The 19,313-nt window shown below is 35.3% G+C and overlaps 3 protein-coding genes across 4 annotated transcripts; all 3 read left to right on the forward strand.

Annotated features, from left to right (window-relative positions):
* The first annotated feature begins 10 nt into the window (after window positions 1-10).
* LOC123010384 (nicalin-1) lies at window positions 11-2,166 on the forward strand. The gene is made up of 6 exons (XM_044407246.1): window positions 11-288; window positions 372-886; window positions 937-1,146; window positions 1,195-1,599; window positions 1,648-1,868; window positions 1,920-2,166. Exons 1-6 carry the CDS (start codon window positions 123-125, stop codon window positions 2,059-2,061), a joined length of 1,659 nt encoding a protein of 552 aa, XP_044263181.1. The 5' UTR covers window positions 11-122; the 3' UTR covers window positions 2,062-2,166.
* A 115-nt stretch (window positions 2,167-2,281) lies between these two features.
* On the forward strand, window positions 2,282-3,575 carry LOC123010385 (peroxisomal membrane protein PMP34). Its single transcript, XM_044407247.1, has 4 exons — window positions 2,282-2,481; window positions 2,540-2,600; window positions 2,657-2,726; window positions 2,775-3,575. The coding sequence occupies exons 1-4, from the start codon at window positions 2,422-2,424 to the stop codon at window positions 3,445-3,447; spliced, it is 864 nt and encodes a 287-aa protein (XP_044263182.1). The 5' UTR covers window positions 2,282-2,421; the 3' UTR covers window positions 3,448-3,575.
* Window positions 3,576-3,741: 166 nt separating this feature from the next.
* On the forward strand, window positions 3,742-10,949 carry LOC123011236 (AT-rich interactive domain-containing protein 4B). Of its 2 annotated transcripts, none has more exons than XM_044408589.1 (12): window positions 3,742-4,059; window positions 4,112-4,382; window positions 4,435-4,603; window positions 4,650-4,868; window positions 4,923-5,118; window positions 5,167-5,859; window positions 5,966-6,617; window positions 6,671-8,888; window positions 8,948-9,075; window positions 9,127-9,399; window positions 9,457-9,597; window positions 10,352-10,949. In XM_044408589.1, exons 1-12 carry the CDS (start codon window positions 4,057-4,059, stop codon window positions 10,387-10,389), a joined length of 5,001 nt encoding a protein of 1,666 aa, XP_044264524.1. In that variant the 5' UTR covers window positions 3,742-4,056; the 3' UTR covers window positions 10,390-10,949. The 2 variants fall into 2 exon arrangements, with proteins under 2 accessions (XP_044264524.1, XP_044264525.1); XM_044408590.1 differs by having other exon boundaries at window positions 4,435-4,597.
* The last annotated feature ends 8,364 nt before the right edge of the window (window positions 10,950-19,313 follow it).

Raw genomic sequence — 19,313 nt, forward strand, 5'->3', positions numbered from 1 at the left:
AAAGTTGGTACATAAAAGAAAAATCTTTGGTGTCATACTGGTTGCATAACAAATTTCCACTGCTAGTGTGGATTATCCTTAAATATTAGATTTTTTTCTTTTTATAAATAAAATCATCAAAAATGTGGTTGGAAGAAGCTGAGGAATTGTTTAAAGGATATTTACCGTATTACGTTTTGATAGTTTTACCTATTTTTATCATAATATCACCTGCTAACCCCGTATTAGCCTCACACGAGTTTCCCGTATACAGGATGCAACATTTCGATTTACACGGAATGGCACACGGTAATTCACTGTTTTGCTACAATTACTTCTTAATTACTTGACCACAAAGTGGTAGTGTGAGGTTATGTCAACAATTTTTCCAGGTTCAAGAAGTGCAGCAGTGAATCTAGAGGCGAGGTCCCTGACGGGGTGGAGCACTTCTCGCCATTGTGTTATAGTGAAGCTCCAAGATTTGACAATAGATCACTTTCGAAATATTAGAACCAAAGCAGGTGCTTTGTTGGTCGTGTTGCCAAATGATTTTTCTGCGCTTAATTCTGATGAAAAACAACACCTTCTTCTGCTTGAACATGCCATGTTGGCTCAAGAAATATCAGTACCTGTGTATTTTGCCATTTGGACTGCTGAATTGGAGACTATTGTAGATGAAGTGTCTCAAAATGTAGCAACAAACGATTTAACCAAATCTGCAGCTGAGGCGATGTTTAGTTCAGTCGCTGCAAATGGGTACCAGTTTGTTGTTTCCCCTGGGACCACAAGTGTTAAACAAGACGTTAAGGTTGCAACAATCCAAGGACACCTCTCTGGTTACAGCCAAGAGGGCAAAGTACCAACTCTGGCTGTGGTTGCCCATTATGACAGCTTTGGAGTTGCTCCTGTGAGTTTCCGGTTGCAATACTTCATACAAAATTTACATTCTCTTTTCAGAATTTATCATTTGGGGCTGATTCTAATGGTTCAGGAGTTGTAATTTTGTTAGAATTGGCAAGATTATTCTCAAACTTGTATTCAGATCCTAAAACTCGCGGAAAATATAATTTAGTTTTTCTGCTCACTGGTGGTGGAAAAATAAATTATCAAGGGAGCAAAAAATGGCTTGAGGACCAACTTGACTCTTTAGATGGCTCCATCATTCAAGTCAGTTTAGTTTTTTTTGCAAATTCTGTAAATGACTGTTGATTTCAGGACGCTTCATTTGTTATGTGTTTAGATACTCTTGCGTCAGGGGACTCACTGTATATGCACGTCTCTAAACCTCCCAAAGATGGCTCTCCTGCATCTTTATTTTTCAAAGAATTGAAAGCAGCAGCTGATCAATTTCCAACTACAACTGTAGACGGTGTTCACAAAAAAATTAACCTAGCTGATGATATTTTAGCCTGGGAGCATGAGAGATACAGTATTAGGAGACTACCAGCTTTTACACTTTCCACATTAAAGAGCCATAGAGAGTTAACAAGGGGAACAATTTTAGATACACGAAAAAACCTAAATCTTGAGAAACTGAACCAAAATGCAAAAGTTATTGCTGAGGCTTTGGCGAACTTCGTTTATAATACTTCACTAAGTGAGATTTTTGGTGGTTCTTTGGTGGGTTTATAATTCTGTTGTATCAAATAATTCTGTTATTTTAATTAGGACGTGGATAAGAATTACTTAGAAGCATGGATAAATTACTTAACTTCACAGCCAAGGGCCACTCAACTTCTAAGCAACAAAGATAATGCTCTAGTCACGTTTTTAAAAGATGATTTTAACAAATATCTCAGAGATGTTAAAGTGTCTTATGCAGTTCCTGATAAGAGAGACCCAGATTTTCTTTTTTATGATGTCACCAAAGGTGTAATTAATGTTTACAGGTAAATTCTTTAATTATTAATAGTATTTAATTTAATTAATTATCTTTCCAGTGTTAAACCAGCAATATTTGATCTCGTCTTAACTTTTGCAATAATCCTTTATTTAGGGACTATCTACCTGTTTGTACAAAAATTCCCAGCTTTGTACTCCACAGCCTGTTCTTTAACCTCCAATAAACCAAAACAAAATTAACAAGTTGCCAAATTACTTGTAACTGTAGGTATCCAAAAAATGTATTAATAATGTTGTATTATTTCTGTTGTTACATAATATAAGAGTTTACAATAAATTCAATTGGAAATACCCATTTTATTTTTCCAGTCAGTGAAAAAGTCTACTCATGCGTTAAAGTTGATAACGAAATAAAATTAAATAGACCTTGATGTTTGTATAATGTAACTATATAATTACATCAGTTTAAAGGCAGTTTTGTGATATGATAAACGTATTCTAACCTAACCTTTGTATATCGTCACACCACAATCAAATGTACTAAAAAAGTTGCTTATCATCGTTCACGGTTTTCTGAAAACAAAATATTCGTTGGAGAAAATGGCAAAAAAACGTATTTTCACTTATGAAACACTAGTGCATGCCACTGCGGGGGCTGCAGTAAGTTGATCCACAAATAAAATAAAACACATACTTAAACCTATTTAAATATTTTTAGGGCAGCATTGTAGCAAGTTCTGTTATGTATCCCTTAGATAATGTTAAATTTCGAATGCAGTGTAAGTTTTTTTAGACAATTATTGTAGAGTGAATGATTTTTTGTATCCTTTTTTAGTAGAAGACAGTTCATTAGCTGGGAAAACAGCACTCCAAGCGCTATTTTATCTTTTAAAGAAAGAAGGACTGTAAGTGCTTCAATTAACTGCGTCATAGTTTAATTAATTTGATTCTAGTGAAGGTCTATATCGCGGAATTAAGCCCCAATTGACCACATTAGGCATCTCCAATTTTATCTATTTTTACACCTTTCACGGTCTCAAATCTCTGAGACTAAACAACTGCAAAAACCCCACACAAACCGACTTAATATTGAGTATTATAGCAGGAGTCATTAACGTGATCACAACAAACCCTTTGTGGGTGGTGAACAGTAGATTGAAATTTAGTAGAGAATTGTATTTTAATGGCCTTCTGGATGGCATTGTCCACATTGCTGACACAGAAGGAGTTAAGGCTCTGTGGTCAAGTTTAGGACCATCTTTAATGCTGGTTTCAAACCCTGCAATCAATTTTACTGTATACGAAGCTTTAAAACGCAGAACATCATCAAGAACTGCACTTGCATTTTTCATAATGGGTGCGATTTCTAAAGCAGTTTCAACAATAGCAACCTATCCACTTCAAGTGGCTCAGACTCGCCAAAGGTATAACAGAGATGCCAAAATGAACACAGCTGCTTTGCTTCTGGACATGGTGAAGAAGAGTGGACCTGGTGCCTTATTCCAAGGACTCGAAGCCAAATTATTGCAAACGATACTTGCGTCAGCTTTAATGTTTATGACCTATGAAAAAATTGCTCAATTCGTTTTTGCATTATTAATGAATAAGAAAACTTTAACACAGTGACTTTATAAACATATGAGTGTTAACTCTGTGATATTCTATAAAAATCTTTTACAACAGTTATAGACCAAAATTAGGTGTCAGGGATCTAGTCTAATTTTTACAAAATTATTATGGAATAAAACTGTTAATAATAATACAGGTGTTTTATTTCACTGTTTGATTTTACCGGTGTTTTACTAGAATGCTATTGGTCACTTGAAAGTCAATCCTTATTGGTATTGGCTACAGCGATTCACTTTTAGGGCTTTTTGTTGGCTCCTTTCCTTGTTTGGCCAACCTGTTTATGTAGTGAATGTTGATTGTTGACAGAATAATAATGTCAGTTCAACCGCTTCAATTTGTATTTTTACATTTTATCGTGGAAAAAACGTGAAAAATTGTTTAAAAATTACATTACCGTTGCGTAACCGTAGTGTCAAAGTAATAATTACTATTGTTTCACTGCCACTTGATTGTGAAAATTGTTGAAAGTGGTGGCAGTACATTTGTCTTATGCATTTCATCTTCTAGCTTCAATATTGAAACGAATTTTAAACGTTTCTCAAACCAATGGAAGTAAAATTTCTTTTATTTATAAAGTAGCATACATGCAAATGTAAAAACAGAAAGATGGTAAGTGTCAAAAAATTCTTTTGTTGCTTGTGACAATTTGTCTATTATTCAGCAGGTAGACGATCCGCCGTACTTATCTGTTGGAACTGCAGTCAGTGCCAAGTATAAAGGGGCATTTTGCGAAGCCAAAGTCAGCAAAGTTGTCCGCATTGTAAAATGTAAAGTAACATACAAAATGGGGCTCGGCACGGCTACAGTCAGTGATGAACAAATAAAAGGCCCCCTTAGGGTTGGCCACACGGTGCAAGCCAAGCATGCAGAACGCAAGGAGTTTGTTGAAGCCACAATTGGAAAAATTCAAGATTGCAGCCAATATACAGTTGGTAAGTCTTGTGAAACTGAAATTAAAAAAAGTTAATATGTAAATATTTGTAGTATTTGATGATGGAGATATCACCACCTTGAGGCGATCAGCCCTCTGTTTAAAAAGCGGAAGGCACTTTAATGAAAGTGAGACTTTAGATCAGTTACCCTTGACTCATCCAGAACATTTTGGCAATCCAGTTGTAGGTGGCAGAAGGGGCAGAAGAAATAGACAGTTAAAGTATGTCTAAATGTTTACTACAAAACATACATAACTTTTTTATTAGGGAGGATAGCAGTGAAGGGGAAGCGGAAGAAGAAAATGAACCTGATTTAGAGGGCTATTCTACGGATATAGGGCGGGTTGTAAGCGTTGAAGCCACTGATAAGAAAAGAGGGAAGGATAACTGGTTTCCAGGCCTTGTAGTTATTCCTTCAGCACAACCAACAGTCAGAATTAATGTTAAAGATGAATATTTGGTTCGATCTTTTAAGGATGGGCGATAGTAAGTTTATTTGAATTTAAAAGTTTTCTATATTTGTTAATAATAAAATTGTAGCTATACTGTACCTAAAAAAGAAGTCTCGGAATTTAATAGAGAAATGGGAGAGAAAGTTGAAAGTTCTGTATTGGCTGAAGCCGTTAGTAAAGCACTTAAATATCTCGATCACAATGAATTACCAGTGCATTGGGAAAGAAATTCATTATTTAACATGCAATCTATTGATAGCGACTCGGAGGAAAATTACAGTGATGTAATAACTTTTTCGTGTTTATCTTGATTTCTTATGTAAATGTTTCAGTCTTCTGATGATGAGCCTAATGAAGAAAAAGACAGGTTTGTTGCCCAACTGTACAAATTTATGGACGACTCTGGTACCCCACTCAACAAAAGTCCCATGATTGCAAATAAAGATGTGGATTTACACAAACTATTCAGGGTTGTTCATAAACTAGGAGGTTACAATAGAGTAACCAACCAGAATAAATGGCGATCGGTAACAACACGATTAAAATTACCAAACAACCAAATTACTTATAATCAAGTCAAGAGCGTTTATAAAAAGTGTCTCTTAAGTTATGAATCATTTTATAAAACTCTAGGTGTGACTATGTTAAATCATAACTTGTCTACTAAGAAAAATCGGGGAAGGTCGTTGATAAGAGATAGGGATCGAGCAACGCCTGTTAATAGTCCAAAACCGGAAAAAGACGAAGATGAGAGGAAAGAAGATGAGAAAAGTGGGTCCGATGATAAGATGAAAAAGAAAACGGAGTTTAAGAAAGACGATGAAAAGAAGAGGAAAGAAGTTGTTGAAAATAGCGATACTAATAGCAGTGATGCTACTGACCAGTCTGAATCAGCTCCAGGTTCTTCAAAGGATGGTGGAAGACCCCGACGTTTAGATAAGTCTAAAGAGAAGAAAATCAAACAAATCATTGCAAATGAAAAAGCTAAAACAGTGGAAATCACGAAGAAAGAGGATGAGGAAAAGGTAACTAATCAACTAAAAATAAATAAATTTAAATTTTCTTACATTATTTTTCAATAGTTGATAATAATTAATTGACATTATAGAATATTTGGTTTTATTTCAATAGATGCAACAAACACGATCAAAATCTCAGACTGTGAAACCTAAAGATGTGGCAAACAATTTTAGTCAGAAGAAAGACATTAAACCGGGGGAAACGCCAAATAAGCCGCCGCAGAAACCCAGCGCTAAGAAAAGCGACGATGAGAAGAAACGCGGCCGAAAGAAGAACAATCCGGATGAGAAATCATCGGGTGTTGAAATCGTCACTGACGTTGCCTCTGGACAGACGATAAGTGTTGGCGATAAATTAAAAGTGTATTATGGACCAACACACGAATATAAAGTCACTTATGAGGCTAAAGTCAGAGAAATAGATCGAGATTCGACCGGTATGGTTTATCTCGTACATTACACTGGCTGGAATACAAGATACGATGAGTGGATTTCGCCTAGTCGTATCGCTGAAAACCTCAGTGCCAACACGAAGGCCAAAAGGTTGAAACAGAGCAATGCTGCCAACTCTGTGGGAAGTACAAAGCAATGTGCAAATAAAACAGCTCCTGGGAAACGTGGCCGAGGGGCGTCAGTGACCACCAAAAGTAGTTCTACGGAACCTCCGAGGTCTACGACGCCATCTAGCGTTACATCTTCCTCAAGTCGGACAAAAAGTCCAGCGACTCCGGCCACCAGATCGAGTAGTCGAATGACTCGATTAGGTATAATTTTTGCTTTTTGTGTTTTTTTTTTTGTTAAATGTTTCGTTTTTTAGATTACGGCCGAAAAACTCGTCGAGCTTCTGCTCAGACTGACATTTCGAATCATTCTGAGTCCGATTCGGATATATCCGAAAGTGAAGCCGAATTAACACGAACGAGGAGCGGGAATAAATCCGAAGATATCGAAATAAAGACTTACAAGAAAAAAGTATCAAGGACTCCAACAGTTACAAAATCGGAAAAAAATAAAGAAGATGGGGACACGGAAAAAGACGACGAGTCTGACAGACCGAAAAGAGCTAGAAAATTGAAGAAATCGCCAGAAAAATCGGGAGAAGAAAGCGATGAAGATACTGGTTCTAGTCTTCCCAAAGGAAGAGATTTTGATCTTAATCAAATCAGATCTGAACTGAAAGGTTTCAACAAAGCAGTTAAAGTTCCATCATTGGATACTACTGAGAAGGAACTTTTATCCTCATCAGATGATTCAAATACTCAAACTTGTACAAAATCAGAACCAGCTGAAGAGAAAAAGGAAATCAAAGTTGAAACTTCACCGACTTCTGACGATATTTACGAATTCAAAGAACCAGAACCATTCGAATTTGAATCACGTGCCAAGATGGTAGATGACAAGACTTCAAAGAAACGAATACCTAGACTTTACGAGGATCTGGAGAAAAGTCCAAAGAAGAAAATTATGAGATCTCCCGGAAAATCAGATAAGGATAGTCCCGAACTAGAGAAGAAAAGGTTTAGAAGAACTCCAGTTCGGAAACAGGATGAATCGGAAGATGATGAGAAGAAAGATGAAGATGATCCGTTTGATAAACTAGTTGAATCGCCTTGCTTTAACTTAAAACCAATGGAAAAAGTGGCCGAGAGTAAAGAAAAAATATTAAAAGAAGAGTCACTGACTTTGTTTAGAGATGAGTTTAGTAGAGACATTGATTTATCTGATAGCGAATCGCAGAGTCAACCGATTTTCTCACATGACGATGAGCTTTTCTCGGGGACTTTCTCGAAATATTCGCCAGATAGGAACACCCTAGATCTTGAATTTTCAAGTAAAATTGACGATATTAAGAAAGACAGTGATGATTTAGAATCGATTAGAGAATCAATCACCAGAAAAATAGAAAGAACTCCTTCTAGTGACGAATGTGATAATTTGAGCGATGACGAGGATTTGGTTATTACGACTTCGGCAGCGACTTATCAATCTAAGAAACGAGAATCTGATACCACTTCTGGGGTTTTGGAAGATAAGACGACGTCCGAGATATCCATTCAGGAAAATACTGATGTTAAAATGGAAGTCAAGGAAGAACCGGTGCTTAAAAGTCCTACTATGCTTATATCTCCTGCTCTTCAAGAGACTGATAGTTCTTTATTGGAATCGATTTGTTCCCAACCTTTGTCAATTACCGCAAAACTGGAGGAAACTAAAGATTTCAACCTCAAAACTGGAACAAAAATCGCAGATTCGTTACTGCAGAAATTAAGTTCGATCAAGAAGAACGACTCAGACAGTGAAGATAAAAAGAAAGACATTGAGAATGAAGCAGATGCGGAGGATAACGTAAAGTTGATTGATGTTTCCAGAATGATAAAACAGGTCGAATTGAAGGTTAAACCTTCCGAAACCGATGTTAAACCATTGTCAGTTCCTACAAAACCGGAAAAGAAGCGCAAAATTCTCAATAGGAATTATAGAGAAGACTCAGATTCTAATAGTAGCGATTCGGAACAACTTGTCATCGCGAGATCTGACGATGACTCTCAAACCAATTTTGATAAACCAGACAAAGAAAGCGACAGTAACATGTCTATTGCTCACATTGCAACCACTGACGATTCTCAATCGCAAGGAGAACAACGAAATTTTAAATTCGACGCGTTGAAGAAATCGTCAAGTCCGGAAGTAGTCAAAGAGGAGCAACCGGAAGCTGAGAATGTCAAAGAAGAAGAACCCGATTCTCAATTACATTCATTGCTTCTATGTGAAGAAACTATACCGAGAAGCCCGGCTCCGGCTTCAGAAGGATCAAGTGTGGTCGAGCCAAGGCCAAAGGCCAAGTCGATGTTGGAAATGCCATTTGCTAGTGCCCCCGGAAATTGTAACAATAAAAATATGTTGTTGAATAATGAACATAAGGGGGTGAATAAGCCACAGCCACAACCGTTAGTTTTGCCTTTGGGGGGTAGGGAAAATCGGGATGTTTCGAATGTTATTACCCCACCTTCGACTCCCGGAAGTTCGACTAGTGGGTAGGTTCTTCTCTCTTTATTGTATCGGTGAGAATTAAATTTTGAATTTTGTATTGTAGTGACCATGGGGAGTTGTCTCCTAACACGATAGAAAACGAAAGTTGCAAATCCAACGATGCTGAATTGGAGTATCCCAGAAAACGAAGAAATTCTTCATTGAATAAAGCCCCTTTGTATAGCGAAGACGGTAAATCATGTTGTTTGAAATTTGTGGTATTTTTTAACAATGTTTCTTTAGATACTCAAATGACAAACGAAGCTCCTAGTGGGAAGAAATCTCGCGAGGAATCAGTACCTGCCTCTTGTCGAAAACGCCGAAAATCAGCGAGAGGTGGAGATGAAGTACCGACAAAACGCGGCCGAAAACCCCAAAATAGGTCACGGCATAACAGCGATAGCGACGATACTTCCGAACATTCGTTGATTGGTTCAACATCGAATTTAGGTTTGTCGTACGATAGGACGTCGAAATCGCCGCGACCTTCGAAATACAACTTTTTCGTTGAATTTGGTAACAATTATTTTCACTTCTTGGGGAGTTTGAATTCACTGTCGTTTGGTTTTACAGATCCTAGTTTAAACAGTGGCCAAAGAATTGCCGTTTTGCAACAGAAATTGTCAGAACTTCGTAAAACTTACGCCGAAGTTAAAGCTGAGTTAGCAGCAGTTGAAAGGCGAAGGAAAAAAATTAGACGAAGGGAACGTGAAGGTAAGTCTCGTTGAATGAGAAAAAAGCTGACAATGAGATGAATTACAATGTAGCTTTAATTTTTAAACCTTGTGTAAGCAACTGCAATTATTTTTAACATTTGAAAAACCTGAAAAAAATTTAAAATTCACTATTTTGATAAAGCTTTATTAAAATTGTTAAATAAAATGGTTCTATTGAAAATAATAAGTATGTTTATTGTAATATGGTGATTTTAGTAAGCTAATTGGGGTAAGTATGAAATGTTTTTCAAATATTTTTTGTTTGCAAAAGATTCGTAGACAGAAAGTTGATGTTTTATTTAGTTCTTAAATTAAATGTTTTTTTAACAATATCTCATACTTGAGCATACTAATTTAACTTTAGAAAAAAAACTTCGTTTTTCAGTGGATATGGATAAGAAAAGAAGTAAATTTTAAAGATAAATTGAGAAATTTTAGTTTGGCAGGCCTTATTTATTAGCTTAATCCCAAAGTAAAAGTATTTTAGCATTCTTGTATAATTCTTCAAATGAAAAGAACAAGAATCCACAATAATACATCTCTAGCCAATATAAACAATTTTGCAACATTTTTTTTTCTCGAGATAATAGGTAGATTATTTTATTTCCAGTGATTACTTTAGCAATTCAAGATTTTTGTTGATTTAAGAAAATCCGCATTTGTTTTATATATTTTTATACATAAATTGGCTAAATTAATCACTAAAGTCCAATACCAATTTACATTATTGCTATTTTCTTAAACAATTTTAGCCCTGAAAGCTTCAAAACAAGAAATGGTTTGTGGTTGATCGATCCAAACTGTACCAGTGCTCTTCCATTGTTAATTTTCTTGAAGAAATATCTTTGTAAAATATTTTTAGTCTAGTAAGATATTTTATAAATTAATGTTATGTCATTGTCTACAATTTTTTGTACACATGTTTGTTGTCATTTTTCTTTAAGATATGTTTGTATAGAATCTGTTAGTTAACTAAGGATTTAAAATAATGTAATATTTTTAATCGATCTCGAGGGTACTTTTATTATTGATTTTCAGAATTTCATTATATTACAGATAAATGATTCTTTAGAAATTATTTGTCTTGAGATAAAATAAATTTAGTAGCAACATTTTTTGTAAATATTGTTATGTACAAGTTGGAAAAGTTGTGTACTAACTTATAACAATAAGGAATTAAATTCGAAATGTAATTAATATGGTCGTTGCTTACGTATTTAATTTACTTATGTTAGATACTTTTTTTTAAGTTTCACTAACAAAATATTGTAAATTAGATATGTGCGGCTCTCACCGTGGCAATACTTTTATATATGATTTTATTTATTTAGAATAAATAGAAGAAACATTTTTTTATTTACTCATTCAAAATTAAAACTTCTAAATGCATCCGATGCGGAAGGTGAGTAATGAAAATTAGGTAAGTTTAATCTATTATTTATTTCATTGTCTTCGATCACAAGCGAGCGCGTATCTTTTGTTAAAAAGTTACCTCGTCTTGCGCGTTGGCGATAATAGATATTTCAATGTTAGGCAAGTCTAGGACGGATATTTAGGCTGGTAAAAACCCAAAGACTTCTCCGTACCGTTAGCCATTGCCTCGTCACCACAGTAGAAAGCTAAGCAACAACCAACACACGGTCAATCTTCACATTCCTCTTGTATTACAGCCATCCGGCCATCTAGCGTTCCCATTAGGCGCTTGGGACGAAAGGGGCTGCAAAATACCGATTTCAAACCGGGAAAAAAGAAATTTAACTTGTTATGACACGTGAAGGCCCTTTGTTTTTGCACTGTATTTGTACTTTTTGAGCCACAGGCCGCATACCTATATTTTTGGATTATCGATTTGAACTAAGTGGAAAATTTCGAGGGAACAACCGGGAACGGTAGCAATGTATTGAAATAAAAGTACAGATATGTAGTTGTAAACTTGTAATGTTTGTGTTAAATTATATTAAGAAAAAAGAGAAAAGTGTTGTTTGTTGTTTGAACAATGATGAGAATTTAATTTTCATTTATGAATCAGCAACGTTTTTCCCACAATCCTTAATAGCAAGGCAGCGACTCGAGATTTATCCCATTTGGAAAAGATATTCTACGCCCCAAGAAAAAAATCCATTCGAACAAAAACGTCCCAAGTTAAAATGAATTACGTAAATCAAATAAAATGTCATAGTCGAAAATTACATTCTAGATATAAAAATACTTCTACCCCCTAATACTCATGAACAAATCAAAGAAGTTGCGTTTGCGCTGTTGGATTTTTAGAAAAAACACTTAACTGGTCCACTGGTGTGCTGGCCAACTGGATTCCCTGCTTCACAATGTGACCGGGGCTATAGTGCATCCTTGTCTACCCGACACATTATTCTATTCTCCTCTCTCTTTCCTGACGTCAGCCATAGATGTGAAGGGACCGAGTACAAAAATAGCTCCTATCGCTCAAACGCGGGATGGGGACTAGTAGCCGATTACTGCCATAAAAACGGTCATAATGTTCCAAACGAATATCGAAAGCGCTACCAAAATCCTCAACTATGGTAATTCTTTTATTGCAGCTCTATTTAATTGCGTTTTTATCTCAAATCAAGCGATTAAGCTCAATATACGCCATCTCTAAGGTGGTGCACAATCTCTCAACGTTTCGTCTTTGTTGCCTTCAGTTTGTTTTATTGGAACTTCACATTTTATATGTATAGCTCCATAGAGTTGATTGATATTCTTCTGATAATGTTCATATCTACTATTTGAAATATATAAAATGTGCAGTTTTTTTTGTGAATTTCCTGAGATTTGTCACAAAATTCGTCGCTATAACAGTTTGTTTCTTTTATGTAGAGTTTAAAAAAGTGACCTTAAAAATGTATTTGCGACGTTGCCATTTTCTCTACAGACTGAATTGATTTGGTTGAAGAAACATTTGTGCACAAAACGTTTTTCTTTGCATTTTCAACTGGTAATAAAAAAGCGAAGCTATAAGGTTGTGATGTTTTTAATAGCACACCTTTGTGTCTTAGGAAAGTTGTCGCCCGTTTTGTGAGATAGATTGACATGTTGCGTGTGGTTCCCCGACGTGTCAGCAAATTTTTGCTCATGTCATGGGCATTGCTGGTTGTTTACTTGTTTCGGCTGCTAGTCCCCATGACAACAGAAGTCTGCCTTGGTGTGCAAGCGAGCAGCCGGTTGTATGGCTGTCTCTTCCTCTCCCACGATATCAGGCAACTGTTGTTATTCAGCCAACCGTCCTCCATCTCTCTTTCTGTTTACTGCTATCCGTGCTCTACAATTTCATATAAAAGAAGAAACCAGCAACAAAAAGTTACCACCGTACAAAACAATGCACGGAAAGCACCGATAACACTCGATTATCCCTGGCGCCAAATTATGGAAAATGATTAGAAATGTTTTCGCAAATTTTCAGCACTTTCAGCAAAAAATGCGTTTTTGGAAGGGAAAAGAGGAATTGTCGCGTTTGGCTGTAATGAGTTTGTCGGCTGTCTTTAAAGCCGCTGTGTTATTATATTTTTAGTAAATTAATTCTACGAAATGTTTGCTGTAGACATGCGCCTGACGTCAGTTATTCGAAAGTCGCAACGTTGAAAATAAAATCAGCAAGATTTTATTTACTACAACATAATTAAAATTGTTATAATTTTTTAGACACAAAACTATTTAAACGAAGTTTCAAGCTTGAGACGATCTTTTTTTTCACAAAATTTAATTACATTGTTAAAGACACATGCTATCATTTCTGTGCATGGATATTAGCACAACATTTCAAATTGAAACAGGAAAATTAGCTCATGAACGCGGCAGCGGACGTGCTGCCCTCTCTCAAGCACTTTTTGCACTCGCTGTTATATTTTCCACATGAGTATTACAATAAATTATTTTCTTGCACACATTTCGAAAAAATTTCATTCTGAAACCCTGAAATTAATTTTAAATGAAACCGCTGTATTGCTCGCTCGATTGTGAACCCTTAATGATGCAAAACAAAAAAACTCTGTTTCAGTTTTATCGATTCTTGTTCTGTTTTGTTCTACAAAACCATATCATATACGAGGATAATCGAAATATTTTTGGTTTGTCGTACTATATTCGGAAAATTTTAAGTAAAGGCACGCATACACGTTTCGCTCTGGTGACTGCAGCGAGTTCTCCTTGGCTGCTTTTGGTTTCCAGCGTCTTGTAATCGGTGGTAACTTTTTAATTTCTACTAAGGAGGAAGGAAAGGAGGTATTTTCTGAATCGGAGAAAGAACAGTTTAGAAAAAATGTGTGGAAGACAACGGACCGGGAATATAACTGTTTGATTTTATTCTCGATGCTAATGACTACTCATCCCAAGCGAATACGCAGTTTTTTGAACTTCCGCAGCCTCACTTTCTAACAGATTCATTCTGATTCGTTGTGCCATATTTTCATTATGGTTTTATATTTTTTGTTTCATTTCAATTTCGCAAAAATATTACGAAATGTCGAGCGATCACTGAACCTGGCGATAACAAAAATCTAAGCAAAGGCTATCTTTTAACAAATAAAACAGGTATTAAATAAACATTAGCTACAAACTGATCTCGGAACAAAAATACTTTTTGATGTAATCGACCAAATACAAGTTTTACTTTACTTTAAAAAATGTTATACAATGTTTTGGTCGCTTATTTAACAAGAATAAACCTTAGAAAAGTTAAATCCGAAAAAAAAGATTATATGATTTTCTATAAAAGCATAGTCAGAACCGACTATGTTTTCAATTTTTTTTTTGGATTTGCCATTCATTTAAGCTTTGTTAATAAAGTGAAGAAAAAATTTCTGTGAATACTTAGGTGCATGGTAAATTACTCAAGTTGACAATACTATGTGGGTATAGGTGTCACCACATTCAAAGCTAAGGGTCAGAAAGATTATACACTTACAGTTTTGTTAAATGATTTAAATTTAGCTGCTTAATATTCTGATTTAATTGAACAATTATACTTCGAAATGATCCGAAATAACGAAGATAGACGACATTGCATAGGTCTATTATTAGATTATTACTTTTGGAACTCATTTTAAGACTGCTCAATGTAGTTTTTTGGGGATTTTTCAATAACTTTTGAATATGTAATAATTTTCCTACACTAAAGATAAGTATATAATTATGAGGTTGCGACTAAAGTCTCAGTTTACTCTCTTTTCGAATTTATTTTTTAGAAGTGGAGAAGTAAGTCATAGAAGTCAAAGCTAACGACGTGTTTCATATTCTTATCCTAGTTCTTGTGAAGAAAATTTTAAATGTGTACATACATTATATCAAGAAAGTATAATGAAGTTCCAAAACGATTAAAATATTGTGTTTGGTATTTGCGAAAAATATTCTAGAAATAGTTACGTAGTGATACAACCAAAAAAACTAATTACATAATAATGATAACTAATGTCGAGAAGTGGAGGTTTACTTTAAAAAGTTAGTTTGTTGTTGATTAATGATGTGAGTGAGCAAATAATCAGAATTCATTCTGTAAAAACTGAAAATGAAAGTTTTTTCTATGGATTTCGATATGAGAGCACGTGCGGTTTTATTATATTTTTAATTATGGTTAATATGGTTAATTATGGTTTTATTCTGAGACTCGAACCTCTAACTGCATCTAAAAAGCCCGACTTCTGAAAAAAAAAATATTTAAGTTTCTGGTTGCATATGCAAATACTTAAATCTCAAACATAGTTTCGACTAAAGAAGTTTTTTTAAGCAATGAAGGAATTTATTTTGCTCATCTTTTACTTACTCATAGCAGAAAAAAACTACATCTTTTTGCAAAATTTATTGTTTTAAATATACCACCTTGAAGATGATTTATCTCGACATAAATTTTTATCCATTTGTTGCTTTATAAAGTCATTAAAACACACCTGCTCTATATCTGTTTAATTTTCAGCTGCACAAGGACTTAACATTTCATTTAATTGTTCGTACTAATTTTTAACATTCAAGAGGAACAAAATAGCACTTAGTTGAGTGTTGCATATCTCCTCCTATCAAGATGTAACAACGAAGTTATAATAACATTCAACGTGCGTCGAGCAGTGGTGGCGCAATTTTTATTTAAACCAGAATAAAACAATCGAAAAAGAATCTGTTGATGATGAGTAAATGCTCCAGCACTTTTTTAAAATTGTTTCTTATTTTATCGTAATGTAGCGTTTCTACAGGGTAATTCAAAAGTGTCGGGCCAACTATCGAATGGTGTTAGAAGACTTTCAGCTAAGGATAAAAATGAATGCAGGTTTTTTGAAAAAAAATTTGTTAAATGTTTTGTACAACAGAGAACACCATAAGACACAAATTAAGGATTTTTTCAACAAGTACATATTTGTTTAATATTGTTAAGATCTGCCGTTTCCGCTAACTAAATTCAAAATACATGATCTAACCTCTATTTCTCGTGAAACAAGGCTCAAACACTTTTTGTCATCGGAATTTTTAACTCAGTTAATTCAGCTCGTTGTCTTTATCACTACTTAAGAGATGGCCAGATACTTTCGAATCACCCTGTATAATGACGGTGAGATTCACATAAAATATGAAGTTGAAAATAGTAATGTTTAAACTTTATTTGCATTTTTACATAGTATTATTTTATAAAAAATTACAAACTCACACATTGCTTAATAGATATCAAAAAAATATATAATAAAAAACGCCGAGGTAGGTAATTGTTATTTTGATTCAAAAGAATTTATTGAGAATCCAAAACTTCTCATATTTGTCATAATCAACCCATTAGAGTAATGGAAACTGTTTTAATTTAGACTTAATGTAAATGAGAAACTCATCCCAATTATTTTCAAGACCAAAAAGTTGTGATTATTTATTAAAATAGAATTTGTTTACATGATATACGCATAATACAGATTTGAACTTGTTTAATTCGTTTTTATCTTGATAAATTGAAATATTCACAAGATTGATATCTACCTCTACATGGCACGTACAGAATGCAACCTCTTACAACTCAACTAATTGCAGAATTTATGTTAATATTGCAGTTAGACAGTGTTGCTCCTGAACATCAGTCGGTGTTATATTTATCACACGAGACACAAAGATAAGTGTTATAATATAACAAAAGTTGATGAAATACTAGGTATAATTACAGCGAACTGAAAATTTCTAATTTTAAACAACGGGATCTTGAATTTTGAATTAATAGTTTAATTCGATGACACATATTTAGATATGTTAAAAATTAATGAACCACAATATGTAGTCTCAAAATCAAAAATTATCTGGAAGAAAGTTCAATTTTCAAACGTTATAAAAGGCCAAACGAAGTTTAAACAAATTTTGATAACTGATCTGCTGTAGTAAATAGCAAACACGACTTAACGACTTTTTAACTATTATTACCGAGTAACTAATTATTGACACTAACGCCATGTAAAATTCTTTGGCAAATGAAGATGTTTGGCACATCAGATTCTCCCATAACATTCTAGATAGATGTTGTTTAAAATGCATAGTTTTGAATTAAAGTATACATTGAGAACACGATAAATACGAAAAAATAATTAGATCGAAAATATTCATATTTACATTATATTTTTTTCTTTTTTTCATTTTTTTTTACTATACAATGGTTGATTTTCTTCAAATTGTATCTTAGTAATTTGAAAATTCAAATTCTGGAACATTGACTTTCTAATCAATAATCCAAAAGTGAAATTTCCATTACCGCCGCCTCTGCTTTGGTCGTAACAGGGGCGTGCGCAAAATCATTATTGCGGGGTAGAACAACACACACGTGATAGCGCTACGTGTTTTGTATCTGCATTCTCCTCAATGAACGAATCGTCCTCTTTTAAATTTTTCTCGTTATCATTTCAAAAAAAATTCTCCATCGCCACCTCCCATTACTTTATTACACAACTGTACATCTGGCATCCGAAGGCATTTGAGGTTAGTTTTCGGCCGCCAAATTTAAAAGATCGATGGAAACATTTTATTTTCGGAGCAAACCGGCGGCTCATTCGAAACAGGATGAAGAGAGAAAGAGCGACCGCTTCGTGAGGCTGTTGCCTGAAGTTGGAACACACATAAACTTGTTTTCGTCCGGTTCTTTTCGGAAAAATTCGTCATCAAACGAAGTACAATTTTTAAACATTTGTTAATTGAGTTGCTGAGGGTACAAAGGGCTGATTCGCGAAAAACCCTAACCAGTACTTCGGCTTAGAGAGAGAACTCGTTAAATTATTCCTATTATTTGATTTGAATATGTGACGTATGCGCATAACAGACGAATCCTGAAGCGTCGAGTGAAAATTGACCAAACCGCAAACGGGCATCATCCCGAAACAGACACGTCAACGCGGCTTCATGCCCGAGGAGCGATAATCAAGGTGGCGGTGCCTGCTTTTGTTTCATTCTTGGCCATCCAGATGTATCGCGGTGACCGTTTCCAGCGCCGCCTGAGACGGCCCCATCCAATTGGGAATGTCATTTAAAATCGACTTTTGAAATATGTCGGGAGATATTTAGCCGTGCTTTATATACGCGCAAATTTTGATTATCTTATTTCCATTATTATGCTTGAAATACAGAGTAGAAGTTTCGAAATTATCCATTCCATGGTTATATGTAACTAGAAGAGTCGGCCGTTTCGGTACTCGACTCCGGTCACTTTGTTTCTCGAACGGTGGGGGACAGTAACAGTCTGGCCAACTGTAGGAGAGAAATAGACTGGAGGGTCGGTGCCGTAGCTTTCCGTGAAAGCAGTACACTGTAGCCTAGCTACTCGCACTGAAATGGTGACGTCAGTAGAAAGAGACACTCGGATGGCCCCCGAGCGTGTCAGAGGGAGACAGAGATAAAAGAAACTTATTAGGGAAGGGAGAGCCAAGCGACCCAACCTAACCATACTCCAGCCGGTTCAATAAGCTGCACGAATGCCGGAATAGAGAGAGAAGGACTATGTTTTATGCATGGCAGTGAATTGCGGACCGGTCCACAACGGCTGAGTCACAGTAATTGATAATAACTTAGGCATTGCTCGCTCTGTACGTTCAGATCTAACGTAGCGCAACTTTAAACACACTTTTATAGATTTTCAGCATTGATTGACGAACTGTCGGAGGATCAGCATCGCCACTCTTCAGCATGTCACTCCTGAAACGTATGACGCCTGCTTGGTTTTCGGGTGTCTGGATGCAGGACAATAGCATTGATAATGCAAACGTGTCGATACTGGCGACGTTTTTTTATTTTTCCACAAACCGGGAAATTTCATGAGTTGGGGGTAAATTGACCTCATTAAGTCCGGCCCAAGGTTTTTCCATATGTGACAATATGCTTAAGGCCGGGACACAGGATGATTATGCGGGCAGGACTACAGGATAAACATTCTATTAGTCATTAGCGAATTCATGTTTCGCTGGCGTCAATGAGCGTGATCGCGACGCAACTGCATTGCATTGAAGTTACCACATTTTTACCGAGAAAAAAGGAAATAGGTATTGGTAGGCCCGCAAAAATTGGTGGAAATTATTTTCTACCAAAGCGAGCTGCACTTCCGTCTTTGCTGATTTGTTTAATCATTGTATGACATGTCGGCATGGAAAATCTGAAACATCAAAGTTTATTAAAACATGAAACACATTTTTATCTCTATTTAAAAGTCATTTGATTTGAGAAAAAGATTTATTAGTCAAATTGCAATTTTCAGAA

Source organism: Tribolium madens, unplaced genomic scaffold (genome assembly GCF_015345945.1).
Source record: "Tribolium madens isolate multiple individuals breed KSU strain unplaced genomic scaffold, Tmad_KSU_1.1 Scaffold_91;HRSCAF=231;Tcas5.2_LG7, whole genome shotgun sequence".
Lineage (NCBI taxonomy): Eukaryota > Metazoa > Arthropoda > Insecta > Coleoptera > Tenebrionidae > Tribolium > Tribolium madens.

Coding starts and splice junctions, on each gene's coding strand:
- LOC123010384 (XM_044407246.1), top strand. CDS start 123: ATGTGGTTGGAAGAAGCTGAGGAATTGTTTAAAGGATATTTACCGTAT. Junction 887..936: donor ACAGCTTTGGAGTTGCTCCT/GTGAGTTTCCGG, acceptor TTCTCTTTTCAG/AATTTATCATTTGGGGCTGA. Junction 1,600..1,647: donor AGATTTTTGGTGGTTCTTTG/GTGGGTTTATAA, acceptor TATTTTAATTAG/GACGTGGATAAGAATTACTT.
- LOC123010385 (XM_044407247.1), top strand. CDS start 2,422: ATGGCAAAAAAACGTATTTTCACTTATGAAACACTAGTGCATGCCACT. Junction 2,482..2,539: donor ATGCCACTGCGGGGGCTGCA/GTAAGTTGATCC, acceptor AAATATTTTTAG/GGCAGCATTGTAGCAAGTTC. Junction 2,727..2,774: donor CTTTTAAAGAAAGAAGGACT/GTAAGTGCTTCA, acceptor ATTTGATTCTAG/TGAAGGTCTATATCGCGGAA.
- LOC123011236 (XM_044408589.1), top strand. Junction 5,860..5,965: donor AGAAAGAGGATGAGGAAAAG/GTAACTAATCAA, acceptor TTATTTCAATAG/ATGCAACAAACACGATCAAA. Junction 6,618..6,670: donor TAGTCGAATGACTCGATTAG/GTATAATTTTTG, acceptor TTCGTTTTTTAG/ATTACGGCCGAAAAACTCGT.